We start from the raw sequence: 18,530 nt of genomic DNA on the forward strand, positions 1-18,530 counted from the left end.
GCTTAGGTCCTGCACGCTCCACAGCCTGCCCCCCAACCCTTCTCCAGACCTTTCAGTCCCTTCCCTCCTGCCTCTGATGAGAGGGCTGGGCCTCCCCCAAGGGAGGGAGCAGGGGAAATGAAGGCTGGACCTATGGGGGCACTGGAGAAGAATGTCAGATGGGGATCCCAACCCCACGCCCCACCGAGCTGCCACCCCATGATTTCAATGGAAACATGTAAAAGACAAAGAATATATTTGACAAATTTCCCAGGGTACCAATGTATCTAATAGACATATTCCCCAGAAGGGTACATTCATATTCATTGGGTAGAATGGAGAAGAATGTATTTGTTTGCTTTTCTCCCCCTCGTTGCTCCCCCTCCTCTTCTTCTTCGTCTTCTCTCCCCACCCACCTCCATGTCTCTCTCTCTCCTTCCCTTCTCTCTGTTACCACATATCTAGTCACTGCTTCCAGTTGCTGACTTCTACTCTGTCTTTTACCTCCACCTCCTCTGCTCTATCAGTGGTGACCAACCCGCAGCTCCCAACTCCACTAACCACCCGCGATCCTCATCCTCATCATCTTCCACCCCATCATCCTCATCTTCACCCTCCTGTTTGTCACCATCAAGCACAGCCCCTTAGGGACCTGTGGGAGAATTTCTCCAGGAATCACACCCAGGAGTGCGTTGACACAGAGGCAGGTGCCACAGTGGTTGAGTCTCATCTCTGGTGCCAGATCAACCTATGTGGACTTACCTCTACACCAGTATCTACATGGCCTAGGGCAAGCCATTTAGCCTCTCTGTGCCTCAGTTTCCTCATCTATATAATGGGGACAAGGGTAATAGTACTCTCTATGTGGGGTTGGTGTGAGGAATAAATGAGCTAGCCTGTGTAGAGTGCTTAGAAAAATGCCTGGCATAAAGGAAGCACTTGTTAAGTGTCAGTGATTGTGTCAGGATTGATGTGACTTCTACTTCTCTGCCAAATGGCTGTGCCAACCCTTGTGACAACCATGAGTGCCCAGGGATTGCCCTGCCCTTGGTGTTGTCCAGCTTTCTCATTTTCAGTCTGTCTGGCTGTTACCTCTTCTTTCTCTCAAATCTTGTTTATCCTTGAGGTGGATGATGGGGATTCTCAGGCCCCAGGCAGCCTGGTGATGAGGACCCTGGACCCCAGGGAGGGAGGGGTTAGGTGACTGAACTGGGAAGAAAAGAAGGAAAGAGAATCATCAGCATTCACACTCTCTTCCCCTTGGGCAAACCCCTTCAGTGCCAAACCTTCATTCAGACTTTGAGCCCAGCCTCTCCCTAGCTGCGGATCCCAGAGAAGCACTTCTCTCTGACCTCATAGATGACCCGGTTCCAAGGTATTTTCCCAAGAGACATGAAAACATATGTTTGCATAAAGACTTGTACACAAATGTTGATGACAGCATTATTCATTATAGCTCTAAACTGGAGAGAACCCAAATGTCTGTCAAGTGCTGAACAGATAGGCACCCTGTGGGACATCCACACAGTGGAATACTACTCAGCAGTGAAAAGGCAGTGAATGATTGATACCTGCAAGAACATGAATGAATCTCAGAAACATGATGCTAAGTGAAAGAAGTCAAACAGAAAAGACTAAATGGGGAATGATTCTCTATCTAAAGTTTTAGAAAAGGAAAAACTAAAGTGACAGGAAGTGTAACTGAGCAGGACCCAATGGGCCCTTCCTGGGACAGCACCCCCTGACCCCCTACCCCATGTCCTCTGCCTGCCTATTGTTTGTAGAAAACTTTGATCGTCTTAGGTCTTCCTCGTGTTCCCAAGAATAAATGTAATCAGAGAAGTGACAAAATGCATAAGCAAAGGAAAACAAGCAAGACAAAATAGTAACACTTTAGCCCTTAAACAAACTCAAGAACTTGAAGTTTCTCCTCAAGGGCTATAGATAATTTTCTGAGCCATATCCTTTGAGCTGTTTTGCAGATACTGAAACCCCCACCAGGTGGAAGAAATCAACTGTATTCTGCCCACAGGCACATAGACCTCAGGTGGGTTGGGTTGGAAGCACAAGGTTGATGATGTTGACTCCGATTACCTCACCACCAACCAATCAGAAGTATGTCCAGAAGCTGATCACGCACTCAGCAGCACCACCTCTCCACCCCCATCTTTAAAAGCCTTTCCCTGGAAGTCATCAGGGAGTTTGGCTCTTTTAAGCACTAGCTGCCTGGACTTCTTGTTTGGCATTTGCAATCCACACTGCACAGTCACTGCCCGTTCCCTCCCATACCTGTCCTCTGAGGTATGGAGGGCACCACTAATCTACTTTTTATCTCTGTGGATTGACCACTTCTGGACATTTCATATGAACATAATGGTGGTCCATTGTGTTCATCTTCTTTCACTCAGCTTCGTGTTTCACAGGTTCACCCATGGTTTAGGGTGTATCAGTGTTTCACTCCTTTTTAAGGCTGAATAATATTCCATCCACCATATTTTGTTTCTCCCTTCCACAGTTGATGGACAACTGGGTTGTTTCCCCTTTGTGGCTATTATAAAGAATACTACTAACTAGTGGGTGAACATTATTATATATAAATTGTGTTTCAATAATGCTGGGAAATAAAGATAAAGCAGAATGAAACTATTTTCTTTTTTAGAGATATATCCAGAAATGGTAAAAGAATGAAGAAAGATAGGAATATGTCAACAGAATTGAGAGTCACCATCAACTGCGGTGGGGAGAGAGAGGCTTTCTGGTTGTTTCTGGACCCCAACAGCATCCCAGGTGTGCAGTAAAGGGTTAACTCAACAGTCTTGGGGTGTTCAAGCCCTGCACATTCCAGAGAAAGGAGTGACCCATGACCAGCTCCTGGGGTATAACCTCTAAGCCCTTGGCATGTTCTACCTGACAGTTTACTATCTTTGTTTACTTGGGACCTTGGACCACATAGTATCAACTTGATTTCCAGAAGTGCTGGGGACAAGTAACTAAGGTTGGCCACACGGGCACCCAGCCAGTCCTGCGTGACCGACCCCCAGGAGAATCCCTGGACACCAAGGCTCATGTGAGGTTCTCTGGTTGACAGTACTTAATATATCCTGTCCTACATTATTGCCAGGAGAATTAAGTCCTGTTCATATGACTCCACTGGGACAGGACAACTAGAAGCTTCCACCTGGTCTCTCCTGAGCTCTACCCTGTGCACCTTTGCTGATTTTAATCTGTATCTTTTTACTGTAATAAAACATAACCATGAGTACTGCTTTGGTGAGTCCTGTGAGTCCTTCCAGCAACTCATTGAACCTGAGAGCGGTCTTGGAGTGACCTGACACACCAGGTCTTAACCTGGATAGGAGTTTCTGCTCTGTTATTCTTTATACCATGCGTTTTATGAATGTTTCACATGTATGATGTTAGAATTTAAAAATAACAATCAGGACTTCATAACTAATACAAGATGGCAAATAAAGAAAGGAAAATTAAAAATAAAATTTCTGGGTTGGGTTGATGCTGAAGACTTGGTGTGGTTGATGAGAAAACCTGCAAAGTGAAGAAGTTCTGAATTCACCTTAGTTTTGCATTTGAGAACCTGAGGGCAGCCTCTCACTTAGCAGACTGACTTTAGAAGAAGTGATAAAAAAGGTTAAAACAGATCTCACTCAGAGACACGTAATTGAAAAAGGTGCCTTTTTTTCCAAAGAAGTTGGAGAAAAATTTAGAAAATGGTAATATCCAACTTCGGCAAGACTGTGGGTGAATGGGTGTAGACAGACTATAATTGGAGTTGGATAGAATTTAAGTTTTTCAAAAGTGCACCATCATTAGTTGCCAGAAATGTTACAGTAGCCTTCCTTCTTATTGGTCTCTATGTCTCCACCGTTGCCCCTACAGCCATGTCTCCACATAACAGCCAGAAATGTCCACACAGCAAATCAGATCATATCACCTCTCTAAGTAAAACCCTCTGATGGCTTCCCATTGGTCTTAGAATGAAACCCAAAGCCCTCAGCAGGGTCAACAAGGCATTTATGGTCCCACCCTGTTAACTTCTCCACCCATACCTGTCTTGATGTGTTCCAGCCACACTGGCCTCATTTCACTCACATAAATAACTGGACTTTCTCCTGCCACAGGGCCTTTGCACATGACATCTCAAGTCAGGTGGGGAAATTCATGTTGGCCTTTTTCATGCCGAAGTCATAAAAGTTTTTGCAAATACAGAAAGTAATTGTTTTAGTTTATTCCAGTTATTGACGGCTGCATAACAGACTTTCCCAAAACTTAGTGGCATAAAACAGTCACATTATTATGCTCAACACAATCTGTGAATCAAGAATTCAGATATGGTTTCTCTCTGCAATGTATCAGGTGCCTCAGCTGCATCACTCTAAATGCTAGGTTGACTGGAACTTCTGTGGAATCATCTGGAAGCTTCTTCACTCACATATCTGATGCCTGGGCTGGGGTGACTTGAAGCTGGCCTCAGCTAAGACTGTTAATCGGAGTACTTCCATGTGGACTCTCATTGGGTTTGGGCGTCCTCACAGCATGGCAGCTTCAGATGGCTGGACTTCTGACATCATGCTGATGACTGAAGACTCCAAGAGTGAGTGTTCCAGCAAACAACTTAAAAGCCATGTTGTGAGTAAGTCCAAGTTACCCTGTCCTACACCAGTTGAGCTCCACAGGTAGTTGCTTGAGAGAACTCGGCCAGTTTAGCATGGAGCAGAGAATCACCCAGCTGACCCACAGAATTGTGGGAAATAACAAATTGTCATTTTAAGCCACTATGTTTTGTCAATGCAGCCCTTGAGGGCAGGGATCCTGTCTATTAGGTTCACACCACACATGGTTACTACAAGGATGATGGACTCTCCTCGAGTTCATTGAGCCATGCTGGTCTCTGAGTTCTCAACAATAATCACCTGAGGCCCTAGAACCCAGGGTTGCAGAGGTGGGGCATATGGTCTTGGATTCACACCCAACTACTAGCCAAGATGGCTCTCTTGTGAAGACTGGAAAAAAAAAGTCTCTATTCTGGGTGGGCTAACTAGAAAAAAAAGTGAGCCCTCTGGGTGGGCACCATTCCTAGAACACACGGCTTGGAGAGAAGACTGTGGGCTCTATTTAAGCCCCACCTGACTCCTTAGCCAGGTGCCTTTGCTTAGTGACCTACCTGCACAATAACTCAGAGCTTCCCTATTTTGCACTCTATAGCCATTCTTCCCTTCTTCCTTGATACGAGCACCCCAATTTTCTTTCTGCAAACAACCGTGTCCTTCAGAGGAGGCTGATTGATTTCCCAGCTGCAGAGGGCAAAGACTTCTTGATCTGAGGCTAAGTCAAGTCCAGGGTCTGATTCATCGTGCTTTGTAAGGAAGGAGTCATGTGGGCATGGGACTCACTTCTGGTCATTAAGACACAGGGCCACTTGCTGAGGTTTTGGAAGGCTTCCCACACTCTTCAAAAGGGACCTAAGATAAGAACAAACGTCTTTTTGCTGCCTTGGGAAGAAGCTGTCTGTGTGTGACACCTGGGTATGTGGCAGCCATCTTGGGACCACGAGGGAGCCAATTTAAGAGATTAAGCAGCTCAACAAGATGGATGGAACTGGGGTCACTGATGATGTTCTTGAGCTGTTAAATTAACCCAGGAGATGTGCCACCTCTGCTCCTGTTGTGTGAGACTCATGAACATGTTACTTAAATAAGTTCATTGGGACTTCTGTTACTTGCAGCCTGAAGCATTCTGATACAAGGAGGAAGTGTCCTGGAACATGTAACAATGTGCTCCTCCTGCCTTGGCACTGACCTTGGGGGAGCCAAAAAAGGAGAATGGGGTCCAGAGGACCAGCTAACATCAGTGCTTGAGTAGTGGGGACAGGTCTGCCTCAATTCCGATCCACTCTGGCAGGAAGGCTGCCTCGGGCTTAAAGACTTTGAGGAAGGGAGAGTCTGGGAGAGTGTAATTAGCTAGGTATATGGTCTCTCCACCTGCAAGGTAGGCGGCCCAGATCCCGAATGTCCCAATGGTCATGATGGTGTGGTTACACTGCGCGAGCAGTGCAAAATCCTTGGCTGGTGAGCCTTCATTGCCATTGCCAGCAAACACCACATCCCCACGGGAGGCATCAATGTTTTCCCGGCACCAGGCCATGCCGTTGCTGGAGACCACAAAGATGGGGGTGCTGTAGCGCGTCCGGAACCAGTTCAGGGCCTGCTCTAGGTATCGCCGGTCAGCGACCACGCCCTTCCACACGTTGGGCATAACGTGAACGTAGTCCCCTCGGCGCACGTGGACCCCTACGAAGGTGCTCGGCCGGCTCCCATTCACCTGCAGACCCCGCAGAAAATTCTGGGCCTCCTCCCGCACGTGGTCGTGCAGGGTGAACTCCTGGAGGATCTCGGCGTGCAGGTGGTGGTAGAAGGTCCAGGAGCAGGGGTAGCCGGTGAGGCGCACGTACTCCCCCGGGATGTGGCGGTACTGGTCCTCCATCCAGTCGTTCAGGTGGTAGTTCCGCCAGGGGATCCTGCTGGCCGTGGTGTCGTGCAGGACGGGGAGGGTGATTCTGAAGATGGGGGCCAGAGTGCTGTGCATCTGGGGCGGGATGAAGGCCGGCCGCCCGTTCATCTTGGCCAAGGCGTACAGGGTGGCGTACTCCCCCATCTGGTTCCCCAGGCGGCCTATTGCATTGATTGTCCACATGCCCTTCCGCGGGGGGCTGGAGGGAGTCTCCACCATCTTTGACTCCAGCATCTCTAACTCCCACGAGGGTTGCATCTTCACCAGCCGCTGCTGAAGGTGAAATATGGTGGAAGCCGCGAAGACAAAGAGGATGAAGGGGGCCGTGGGGAAGAAGAAAGTTGCTGTGTGCATGGCTGTCAGGGGAGGGAGAGCAGGGACAGTTAGCTTGGGGGATGGAGGCCCTGGGGTGGCAATGAAGCTAGCAGCGCAGTTGTGTGTGCAGACACTGTGTGGTTGTATGTGTGTGTGGATTTACTTCGTGTGTGCATGTAGTGTGAATACCCAGGTACACGTATGCACCTCTGCAGTGTGTGCTATGTGGATGTGTTTACACTGGATTCATATGTGCATGTTTACACATGTAGATCTATGTGCATTGTGTGTGTTCACATGGCATGCGCATTGTATGATATGTATGGGTATCCATATATTGTGTATGTAGGTAAGTGTGTGTGCACTTGTGTGCACACGAATGGACATCATATGCACAGTGTATATTGCACGCATGTGTGCACGCAGGCACACCTCATTCTATTCTGCTTCCAGATGCCGCAGTGTTTACAAATGGAAGGTTTGTGGCAACCCTGTGTTGTCAGGTGATGACTTTATTTTTTAGTAATAAATTATTTTTAAATTAACTACATTGTACTTAAACTAAATTAATAATAAAAACAATCACTTTAAATTAACGTACATTGATAGTTTAGACATAATGCTGTTGCACACTTAGTAGACTACAGTATAGGGTAAACGTCACTTTTGTATTCACTGGGGAACCAAAACATTTGTGCGACTTGCTTTATTGCAGTCATCACTTTATTGTGGTGGTCTGGAACTGAACCTGCAATATCTCTGAGTTCCATTTGTATTGTGTACATGTACGGGTGTGTTTTTTATATATATATATATAGTGTGCAGTTGTCTGTGGCTAGATAGCATGTGTGTGTACGTGAGTCTGTGTATATATATGCATACGTTATATTGTATGTTTAAATGGGAGTGTTTATAGACTGTGAGTATACATGTATGGTGTCTATATGTGATGAACACAAGTGTATGAACCTACTAATTACTGGGGATCCAGTTTCAAGAGATGTCCACCTTGACATGCCTGCCTGTCTGTATCCCCTTCGAAGGGAAACTGCCCTTCCATCATTAGCTCAACCACTTGATCTGGTCACCCTCCTGGCTGTAGATGACCGAACATGAGACAGACACCTGGGTCCCCGGTGGCTTCTCTTTTCCTTAGCTGAGGCGTTGAGAAGTGTAAGTTGGCTCTAAAAGACCAGTTGGCCAATTTTCTCTTGAGCCTTTTTACTAAAAGGCTCAGAGGCAGTTGGTTTTTTCCCTCATGACATTGTTCGGTGTCCAACAATTCTGTTCAGTTCTGACCCTATCTACCTGGACTTAGTATCAGATCCTGCAAGTTCAACAGTTACGTTCCATCAGACTGTCCCCAACTTCAGACACCAGTTGCAAGCCCTGGGCTATTCATACTTCTGATTGACCAGGTATAGATCAGGGTTCCTGTGTCCCCCTCCTCAGGTTTGATAATTTGCTAGAATGGCTCATAGAACTCAGGAAGGCACTTTGCTTGTGTTTACTAGTTAATTATAAAGGAGACAAATGAGTAATCAGAAGAAGAGGTCCTTAGGACAAGGTCCAGAAGGGTTCTGAGCACAGAGCTTCTGTTCCCTTGGAGTTGGGGCAGATCCTCCTCCTAGCTCATGTTTGCTAATTCAGAAGCTCCCTGAAACCCATTCTTTGGGGTTTTCATGGAGGTATCATTGTGGAGGCACGACTGATCAAATCATTAGCCACTGGTGATGAACTCGATGTCTAGTCTCTTTCTCGTCTCCAGATCTGGCGTGGGCGGGGTGGTGAGGGTGAAAGTGCCAATCCTCTAATGGAGGTTTGGTCTTTCTGGTGACCAGCTCCCATCCTGAAGCTATCTAGAGCCCTGGCAAGAGGTGCCTCATCAGTATGAAAGACATTCCTATCGCTTATCGATCAGGAAATGTCAAGGCTTCTAGGTGCTATGTGCCAGGAACTGGGGACAAAGACCACAGATGATTCTATGAAACCATGACAGGTGATGTTGAAAGGGAGCATAGGAGTTGGTGCAGCTGGGATGTGTCAGATGCAAACTGAAGCAGAGGGAGCCAATTACCAGAAAACACCTGAAGAGATGGATGTGCAGAGACTTCAAGAGAACTTCAATTCCTGCTGAAGAAATCCCAGAAAATCTGCTTATATTTCTTTTGGGTTTTTTTGGGCAGGGGGTGAGGGGAGATTTGGTATGTATGTATGTATGTATGTATGTATGTATGTATGTATGTATGTATTTATTTATTTACTTACTTACTTACTTATTATTTTTAATGGAGGCACCAGGGATTGAACCCAGGACCTTGTGCATGCTAAGCACATGCTCTACCATTGAGCTATACCCTCCCTCCACCACACACACACACACACACACACACACACACACACACACACACACTTATATTTGAACGAGTATACAACCTGTTCTTTTCAACTCTGGTTACAACAGAAATTAGTTCCTGGGGTAGGGTGGTTGCATAGTCCAGAACTTCCGAGAACACACAGGAGTCACTATGGTGTTATAGGAGGTAGGGGACTTGGAGAATTCCCCATCCTGGGACATAAATCTTGACCCAGTGGTTTGTAGAGTGAAGCAGTTAATTAAGCGGTTGGCTGGGATTCTTTAGAACAAATCAAAGGCCCCCAAAGGATGAGACTTTGAAGATAAGATTGCTGAGCAAAAGTAAAGCAGTTGTAAGAAAAGAAAAGCAGGAAACAAGTCGGTTCTGACTCCCCATTATGCGGCTAGAAGCCAGTAAGGAAAAGCGGAACAGGACAATTACTTAATGTTATCACAGTTAACACCTTGTTATTGCCAAAGATTACATCGAGAAATGACTGATAGGCTTTGTCATCTTGCAATCTAGGTGGGACCAGCACATGTTGCCACAGTGGAAGTCCAGGAGTGGCACCTAATTGTGTAAGATGGGGCTCCAAGAGAACAGGAATGGAGATGTCTGGGAGGAGTCAAAGGAATGATGTTCTCTCAGCTTTTCCAAAGACTTCCCTCTTCCTTCTCTGTGAATGTGAGGTTCCCACCCACGTATAAAAACCTCTTCCTTATGAGCAGGCTATAATCGCAGCATATCCTGGAGGCTTTGCACCAAGGTAGATGAAAGATAAAGATGTCTATTTGATTTGGTCTAGGGCTTGTGTTCCTGGTCAAACTACTGAACTAAGTGGCCACTAAGAAGAGAACATTGGGGCTAAATCAAGCTAGGTGTGACCTGGCTGAAGCTGGGAAGGTGCTGGAAGCTATGCAGGTGTGGTCCTTTCGGGTTAACTATGGCTGATAGAAAGTTAGCAGAGGGCCATCACTAAAAAGTCTACCAATAACAAATGCTGGGAAGGGTATGGAGAAAAGGGAACCCCCCTGCCCTGTTTGTGGGAATGTAATTTGGTGCAGCTAGTATGGAAAATAGTGCAGAAATTCCTTAAAAAACTAAAGTTATCATACGATCCAGAGGAACCATTAATTAGAAAAGATACATGCACCCCAATGTTCACAGCAGCACTATTTACAATAGCCAAGATGTGGAAGCAACCTGAATATCCATTGACAGATGACTGGATAAAGATGTTGTATATCTGTACACACACACACACACACACACACACACACACACACACACACACAAATGGAATACTACTTAGCCATTAAAAGGGACAAAATAATGCCATTAGCAGCAACATGGATGGATCTAGAGATGATCATACTAAGTGAAGTAAGTCAGACAGAGAAAGACAAATATCATATGATGTCACTTATATGTGGAATCTAAAAAAAAATGATACAAATGAACTTATTTGCAAAACAAACAGACTTGCAGACATAGAAAACAAACATGGTTACCAAAAGGGACGGGGGTGGAGAGATAAATTAGGTGTTTGAGATTAGCAGATATGTTACATATAACAAAATATTATATATAAAATAGAAAAACAACAAAGTCCTACTGTACAGCACAGGGAACTATATTCAATATCCGGTAATAACCTATAATGACAAATAGTATGAAAAAGAATACATATATATGCATATCTATGCTGTACACCAGAAACTAACACAACATTGTAAATCAACTATACTTCGAAAAAAAAGTTAGCAAAAAACCAAATGTGGCAATATCCCTGCTTCTGATTTATAAGTCACTGAAACCCTTGAGCTATTAAGAGCACATAAGCGTTATCTTTCCAGAAGAGATTGAGGCTTGTCAACTACATGCCTGGATTTGAATTGAACCAACTCAGCTGCGGGGGTGGGCCCTTTGGGTCATCCCCAGGTGTTGAGCCCAACCAGAAATAGCTCCCTGGTGGCACAATCTCCTCTAACCCTTTTTGACTTGAAAGAAAGGAGTCAGGGAGGCTGGGTTGACTGAAGAAGGTTCATTTCAAAGCTCAGCTGAGTCTCAGTCTTACTGCCCGCAAGTTCCACGTGAGGCCCTTCCTCCTGGCCACTGGAAGTGCAACCTCCGTTCACTCAGCTCTGTGTGGAATGTACTTGACGCAGTGAGCCAGAGAGGACACGTCTCTCTCTGGTTAAGCACACACCCTCTGGCTGCGGGCTGCTGACTGCCAGCTCCCACAGCTTTCTCTGAGGATTAAAACCGTGCCTGGCACATACACACATGCAGTCAGTTTTTCTTCTTCTTTTTCCTAATGGAGGTACTGGGGATTGAACCTAGGACCTCATCCATGCTAAGTACATGCTCTAACACTGAGCTATTACCACCCCCCTCCATCAACTTTTGATATTATCCCATATAAAGCAAAAGATGCTGTCTATATGGGCTCTGGGCCAGTGACCAGTTGGTTTCCACGTTTTATATTGGGTGTATGGGTAAATGGTCAAATCTAGCCCTTAGAACACAGATCATAGAATTGGAGGGAGTCACACATGAATGTGATGAGGGCAGGCCTAGAGGAGGAATCTGTTTCATCAGAGGTGGTGAATTCTGAGATCAACTAAGGTCGCCCCATACATCAGAGACAGATCCCGTGGACCGAGCTGACTTTGGGAGGTTATATCTCTGGGGAGTGATTGAGTATATCTGTGATTCACCTGCCATGACTGAGGTTTGATTTAGTTTTTAAATGGCATTGAAGGCATAAGATAAAGAGAGCAGGTGATGGGCGATCATGACGTGCACTGTATTAAGGAGGTGTATTTTTGCTCGGCCAGCCCACAGACCTTGTTACAGCCTGTTATGGGTTGAATTGTATCCCTCTGAAAAACATATATTGAAATCTTAACCCCTTGGTCCCTCAGAATGTGACCTGATTTGGAGACAGGGTCTTTACAGAGGTGACCAAGATATAATGAGGTCACCGTGAGGTTGGCGCTAATCCAAGACGATGGGTGACTTTATAAAAGGCAAAACCACAGCCCATAGTACATCATAAGACAACGACTGGCCCAAGGATGGCCCATCCACTGGCCAGGCTATGATGCTTGGGGGTGGGTGCCGGCTCCAGAGAACAAGTTGTACCAAGAAGATTCTCTCCCTTGGGAACTGGAAGTTAGAAGCCCAGAGACGGTGGCCCATTGACTGTGGGCTGGGCAGCTAAAGGGCCCCCGAGGGCCCAGCTGAGGCAGCACATGAAGCCATGTCTAAGATGAACGGGAGAAATCTGTGAGCAGAGGGGATTCAGCCCTGAGAATCAAAATCAGTGAAGACCCTAGAGAGAGGTGAAAGTGTCTTGTGGTCCTGATGTTCTTGGTTCCTGTTCCCTCAAGGCCACGTGGCATTTCATTCTGGTCCAGAACCCACCCCTGATTCTGGGTGGAGAGGAACCCTCTGGGGACTGGGAAGCAGGAGGAAGCTACGGGAAGGAGGAGGGAGCCCCACGGTAGGAGGAGGCAAGCTTTCTGCGGAGTGGCCTCTGCTTTCTTCCCACTGTGGTCCTCTCTTCCCTTCTCCAACTGGACGGTGAGTCCTTGAAGGGCAAGGGGTAGACTTGACACCTCTGTCTGGCTCCCCGCTGGCCAAGGACGGGACTTGGAATGCCGGGGGCCAGGGGGAATGCTTGGGGGAAGGCAGAAGGATGGAGAGAAGGAAGTGAGAAGGGGAAGGAGGAGAGAGAGATGGAAAAAGAGACCAAAAAAAGAGAGCAGGGGAAATAGAAAGATACGGAGGAAAAGACAAGGACAGAACCAAAGACAGGGAGAGAGACAGACAAACAGAAACTGAGACAGAGAGGAAGAGGGAGGCAGGGAAAGGAAGACAGGAAGAAAGAAACAGACAGAGACAGGAATAGAAAGACAAAAGCAGATACAGAGACAGAGAGGCAGAGACAGAGACAGAGAGAAAAGAGGCAGATGGACAAGATGAATCTTACGCCACTTGGGTGCCACCTCCAGTCTCTGCTCTGTCCCCGTTCTCTCCTTCTCCAGGACAGTCCCTTTGGGATCTCTCAGTCTCAGCGTCTTTCTTACACACATGTTAATAGGTGCTCAGGAGACGCATGTAGAAGGGGTACAAGTTCTACCTCTGTCAAGTCCCCCTCTGGCCCCATTTGTTTTTTTCTCCCCCTCTCACTGAGTCTCTGCCAACATCTCCCTGCCTCATTCATTTCCCTACATCCCTACCTTTTTCTTTGCTTTTTTTCCCCACATCTCCATTTCCCAGCACCTACTGGGTGAAACAATGAATACTGGAAGAAGAGATTTTCACAATCAAACCTCCTCATCTCTGGACTGGCAGCCAGTGCCCCAAAGGTCCCCTTGAAAATTTGTTTACAGCAGACAGAAAGATAAGAAGGCCAGTTTCCTTTGGGTAAGAAAAAATGCAGAATATTCTAGAACTATGGCTCTCAGTCTCCCTAGGTGTTCCCTCCCTTCTTATCCGGAAAAGGGGATGGGCCACTGCTGAGGGGCCTAACTGGCCTGTAGACCTCAGCCCCCTGACCTTGACCAAAGCCCTGACCTTGACTGAGGCTGCAGGGAGAGGAGGAGGAGGCGGGAAGAGCCTCGCAGGCTGTAACCCAGGGTCTGGGAGCGTGGGCCTCGCTGTGACGTTCTGAAAGATTTAGGTTTGGAGAGAAGCTCAGTGAGGTGTGGTCAGAAGCCTCTAAATATCTGTAGGATCTTGACCAAGGGTCTGTGCCTCTCAGTGTCAACATCCAAAAATTGGAGGTAATAATAACAGCACCGCTCTGCAGGGCTGCGGCGGGATGTGCACCGAGTGGGCTGGTCCTGTCTCCCGTGGCAGGGGACACACTCCAAACTCACATTAACGTCAGGCTGAAACCAAGTGTCCTGTCTCTCGTGCCCCCCTTCCTGCAGTTTTCTCTCAGTAAATTTTAACAACAACCTGGAAAGCAGGTGTAAGTACGTCCATTTGAAAGCTAAGGAAACTAAGGCTCAGCGACTGGTCAGAGAGGAGGGTGGGTGGCAGGCCTGGGGGAGGGCCAGGGCTGGGGCGGGTGCTGGCGAGGAGGGGAGGAAACTGGGAAAGCGGCTCGCTGATGTCGTCAGTGGGGAACTTTGGGGAAAGCCAGCAGCTGGAGTCTGGACCAGAGGCAGCTTCTGGCAAATTGGAGGAACCTGCCTTTCCCCCAGTCCTCTGAGGTCAGGAAGTACATCTCCTTACCTGCCCTCAGTCTTATAGCTGCATTAGGCCTTGGAGTGAGGGGTCAAGGCCCCTTCCTCCACCTTGGTCCCGGGGGGGGGGGGGTCACCCCTGAGGGACTGCAGGAGGATACAGAACAGAAAAGAGCCCCAACTTCAAAGGAGGAATGAAGCCTTCAGGTCTCTCAGCAAAGAGGCCACTAAAATCTGCCGATAGCTTCTTTTCAACTTTTTCCATCTGGTCCACATCTCTCTACCCAGGCCTGGCCTCATCCTCTCCTCTCTTGGGAGGCTGGCCACAGCCTCCTTGCCTCCCTTCCTGCCCCACATGAGAGCTGACCCTGCCTCCTCCTCAGCTCACAGCCCTTCTGGGCGTCCTGTCCCCTCCCCCCACCCCACCCCCCGCCCCCCCAGGCTTTGTCACCAGGGAGTAACCCCAACACTCCCCTTCCTCAAGCCCAGTTCTGTCACTCCCCTTCCTCAAGCCCAGTTCTGTCACACCCTGGGATTTGCCAGACCTGTTCCTTCGGCTCTGAAAGCCCCTCCCTACCCTTTCCAGACTCCTTCCCCCAGGTCAGCTCAGGTCAATCAGCTGAGTCCCGGCCTCGCTGCCAGCTCCCAGCTCTCCCTCCGCTCTCCCTCGGCTAGGCATGGACAGGTTTGCGCTGTCCATCCCTATTCCCGAAATTCACACTATCACCACAACCCTGGGGAAGAGTTTAAGACAAAAATGTTGGGCTACCACTTGGAAATCTCCAACTCTATTCTCAGACTTAGGACAGAAATGGTGACTCAGGATGGGATAAAGAAGCCAGGGATCAGGCCACTTCCCGGGTAAGGGCTGGCCTGGGGGTGGGGCCTGCGGCCTGGGGGTGGGGCCTGCCGCCCGGGGTCTCTAAGCATCGGGGTCCTGCAGTCTGTCTCAATCTCAGATGGGACCAAGATGGGACCAAGTCATTCAAGTTACTATCAGGCCGGTCCTGGCTTGCCATTGTCAGGTTGTCTCAGGTCGGTTCCAGGGAAATGGTGACAGGAGGGAGGGAGGAAGGAAGCCGGTGGCCTTGGAGGGGGAAGGGAGAGCGATGGGGACGGAGGGGGAAGGGGGTTCAAGTAACCGATCTGCAAGGAAGGAAGGCAGTGGGAGCTGAGAAAGGCAGCCGGCTAGGGGGCTGCCGGGAGGTCAGGTGGCCCGTGTGCTGGGGCCAGAGGAGGTGGGCGCTGAATCTCTGGGTTCAAGTCTCTCCCCAGCCCTCTGTCCCGCGCGCGCGCGCGCGTGTGTGTGTAACGCGAGCGGGCTGCGGGTGTGGGGAGAAACTCCCCCTCACCATCTCTCACCTGGTCCTGGCTGGACAACAAAGTGGCAGCTCAGCGTGCTCCCTCCCCTCAGGGACGACTTCTCACTCAGAATCTGCCAAACCTTCCAGCACCTGTGGCCAGAAAACCCCGCCCAGAATCTGTTCAGCCTCTGGGAGCTTGTGAGAGGCAGGGTGCCTGAGCTGCCAGAGCCAGTTGAGCCCAAGCTCCTCCTTCCTCCCCAGGTGCCGGGTGCTGCCAGGATGTAGACATGGAAGGCAGCCTGGAGGAGGAGGACAGAGTCCTGCTGGCCTTGGCTCTCCCAGACTCAGCCTTCTCAGGGTCCTACATTTATTTGGGCAAACAACTGTTAGCAGTTACCTGGCCTACCAACCTCATTCCACCTTCACACCAATTCCGTGAGAGAGACACTCGTGTGCCCTACAGCACAGCTGAGAAACCCAAGACACACAGAGGTGAAGGCACTTGCCCAAGGTCACAGAGCTAGAAAGTCACAGAGGCTGGAATATGAAACCAGGCAGGGTAGAATTTTGGAGAACACCTGGCAAATAGCAACTCTTCTCAGTTTCCCTTATTTAAAAAAAGATTCTCTTGGGAAAAGACCATTTTGTATCTCTTAATGGTATATTATGGGTCCAAGCAAAGCTCAAGATTGCAGAAGCATTTTACTGGAGGGGTGGGTGGTGAGGCGGGCATCACCAGAGTTCCCAGCACTCCTAACACTGAAAGAGGGACAAGTAGCCCTCTGGATACCTCCCCTACTGGTGACATGTACAAATGCCCTCCTTCCATCCCCACAAGGGAAAAAAAAAGGGGGCTTGAATCCAATCAAGTCTCCCACTGTAATCATCAGTTTTTAGAAAACAAGAGGACAAAGTTTCCAGTGACTTAACAACATGAGGACAAAATCAGCCAGTAGGACGCAGTCTACAGGACAAATGACCCGGTTTCCCCCATGATTGAATGATGTGGAAAAAAGTAGCAAATTGAGAGGGGTACTTATAATATATGCAAAGCAGATTTGGGGCTCAGAAACAGAGAAGCAGATTTTTCACCTGCATGGATGTCTAACAGGTTGTTCAAAAGTCATGAGTGGGATTGGCTGATACAAACCACTATGTACAGAATAGAGAAACAACAAGGTCCTACTGTATAGCACAGAGAACTATATTCAATGGCTTGTAGTAACTGTACTGGAAAAGAATATGAAAAAGAATATGTCTATATGTATGTATGTATAACTGAATCACTATGCTGTACACCAGAAACTATTACAACATAGTAAATAAAAAAAAAGTCATGGGGTTACAGGGCGATTCTTCACTGTGTAACTTTTAGCAGCCCTGGCCCTCAGTCACTAAACGATGTGTTAGCGCCAGACAACCATTGTGACAACTAAAAATGCCCCCCGAGGAACAGTACTCCTGAATTGGGAACTACCACCCTAACACCCTAACCCTTCTTGGGGACCAGGGGTGTGCTGGTAAACTCTTAACAACCGGCTCTCTTGAGAAGAAAACCCTGCTTGGTAGCATTTGTCAATTTCCACGGTCTAAAAACTCCCACCATGGTCAATTTCAAGCTACCAACAGGACACTGTGGGTCACAGAATTGGAAAAACGTGCACAGCAAAACACGGTTATATCCCCGCCATGCAGACAATAGAGAGAAATAACCGTGAGATAGATTATTGTACAATGTAGTAAGATAATTAGGGTGTGATGAGTTCTGAGCACTCATTCCCTGTTGTGTAATATATTCAATTGTAAGTGGTATAATTTAATTCTAGGTAATGGCTGTGCTTAACAAACAGCAGGCAGCATTCCTAGAAATTTAACTATCAGCTCTCTCTGAAGAGGTGTGTGCTGACTCCAACACACCACTGCTTGGGATCTACATCGCTTGTCTTTGATGCTCCATTCTGGGACTGCCAGTGTCCCCTCTAGGCTGCTCTGGAAAGGTCCAGGTCAAGTAGGGCTATTATGGCTTGGGGGCTGGGGGGGAGGGGCTACCATGTCTGTCACTCTCCACTACAGTCTCCACTATATAGACTATACCTTCCGTGATTCTATCTGCTCAGATATTTAATTAAGCACATACTATATTCTGGATTTCTTCTGGGGGCAAGGGTATGAGAATCTCTGGGAACTTTAGTACCTGACCAGTATTTGTGAAATAAATTCCTGCAATTAGTATTGTCACTCAGGACTTTGCAAAAGTCTATTTGGTATTCAGTTGTCAAAAGGACTGAAGCACCGATGCACGCTATAACATAGATGGACTAGGAAGACACGCAAAGTGAAAGGAGCCAGGCACAAAAGGCTGCTTACTGTCTGATTACTTATATGATGTGTCCTGAGTAGGCAAATCAAGAGAGACAGAGAGTAGATTAGTGGTTGCCAGGGGCCAGGGTGGGGGAATGGGCATGAGGAGTGATTGCTATAGGTACTGGGTTTTTTTTGAGGGAATGGAAATGATCTGGAATTCAATAGTGGTGATGCTTGCATAACATTGTGAGTGTGCTAAAACCCCCTCTATCATACACCTTAAAATGGTGAATTGATGACTGCCATCAGCCTGTGGCAATATGATACGACTGTGTCTCATACACGTCTGAGCCAACCACCCCCCAACTCTCCCCAAACCCCCACCATGGCACCTGTCACCCCCAGGAGAGATCTTACTGGTCCTAACCCTCCTCTGCCCAGCCAGGCCTCTTCAGAAAGCTTCAATTTAAGTTCCTCCCACACCTCCCTGGGCATCAGCAGAGTTCTGTCTTGCTTTGACTTCCACTTTGCTCTCTTTAGACACC

At 47.8% G+C, this 18,530-nt stretch overlaps 1 protein-coding gene across 2 annotated transcripts; it reads right to left on the reverse strand.

Annotated features, from left to right (window-relative positions):
• Nucleotides 1-548: 548 nt before the first annotated feature.
• FUT2 (fucosyltransferase 2 (H blood group)) lies at nt 549-15,894 on the reverse strand. 2 transcript variants are annotated; one of them, XM_074369299.1, is made up of 3 exons: nt 15,740-15,894; nt 5,794-6,860; nt 549-1,188 (listed from the first exon to the last, which is right to left on the reverse strand). In XM_074369299.1, the coding sequence occupies exon 2, from the start codon at nt 6,856-6,858 to the stop codon at nt 5,842-5,844; it is 1,017 nt and encodes a 338-aa protein (XP_074225400.1). In that variant the 5' UTR covers nt 6,859-6,860; nt 15,740-15,894; the 3' UTR covers nt 549-1,188; nt 5,794-5,841. The 2 variants fall into 2 exon arrangements, with proteins under 2 accessions (XP_074225400.1, XP_010945210.2); XM_010946908.3 differs by lacking the exon at nt 549-1,188 and having other exon boundaries at nt 5,697-6,860.
• Between the last annotated feature and the right edge of the window lie 2,636 nt (nt 15,895-18,530).

The sequence above is a fragment of the Camelus bactrianus genome, chromosome 9 (assembly GCF_048773025.1).
Source record: "Camelus bactrianus isolate YW-2024 breed Bactrian camel chromosome 9, ASM4877302v1, whole genome shotgun sequence".
NCBI classification, from domain to species: Eukaryota; Metazoa; Chordata; class Mammalia; order Artiodactyla; family Camelidae; genus Camelus; species Camelus bactrianus.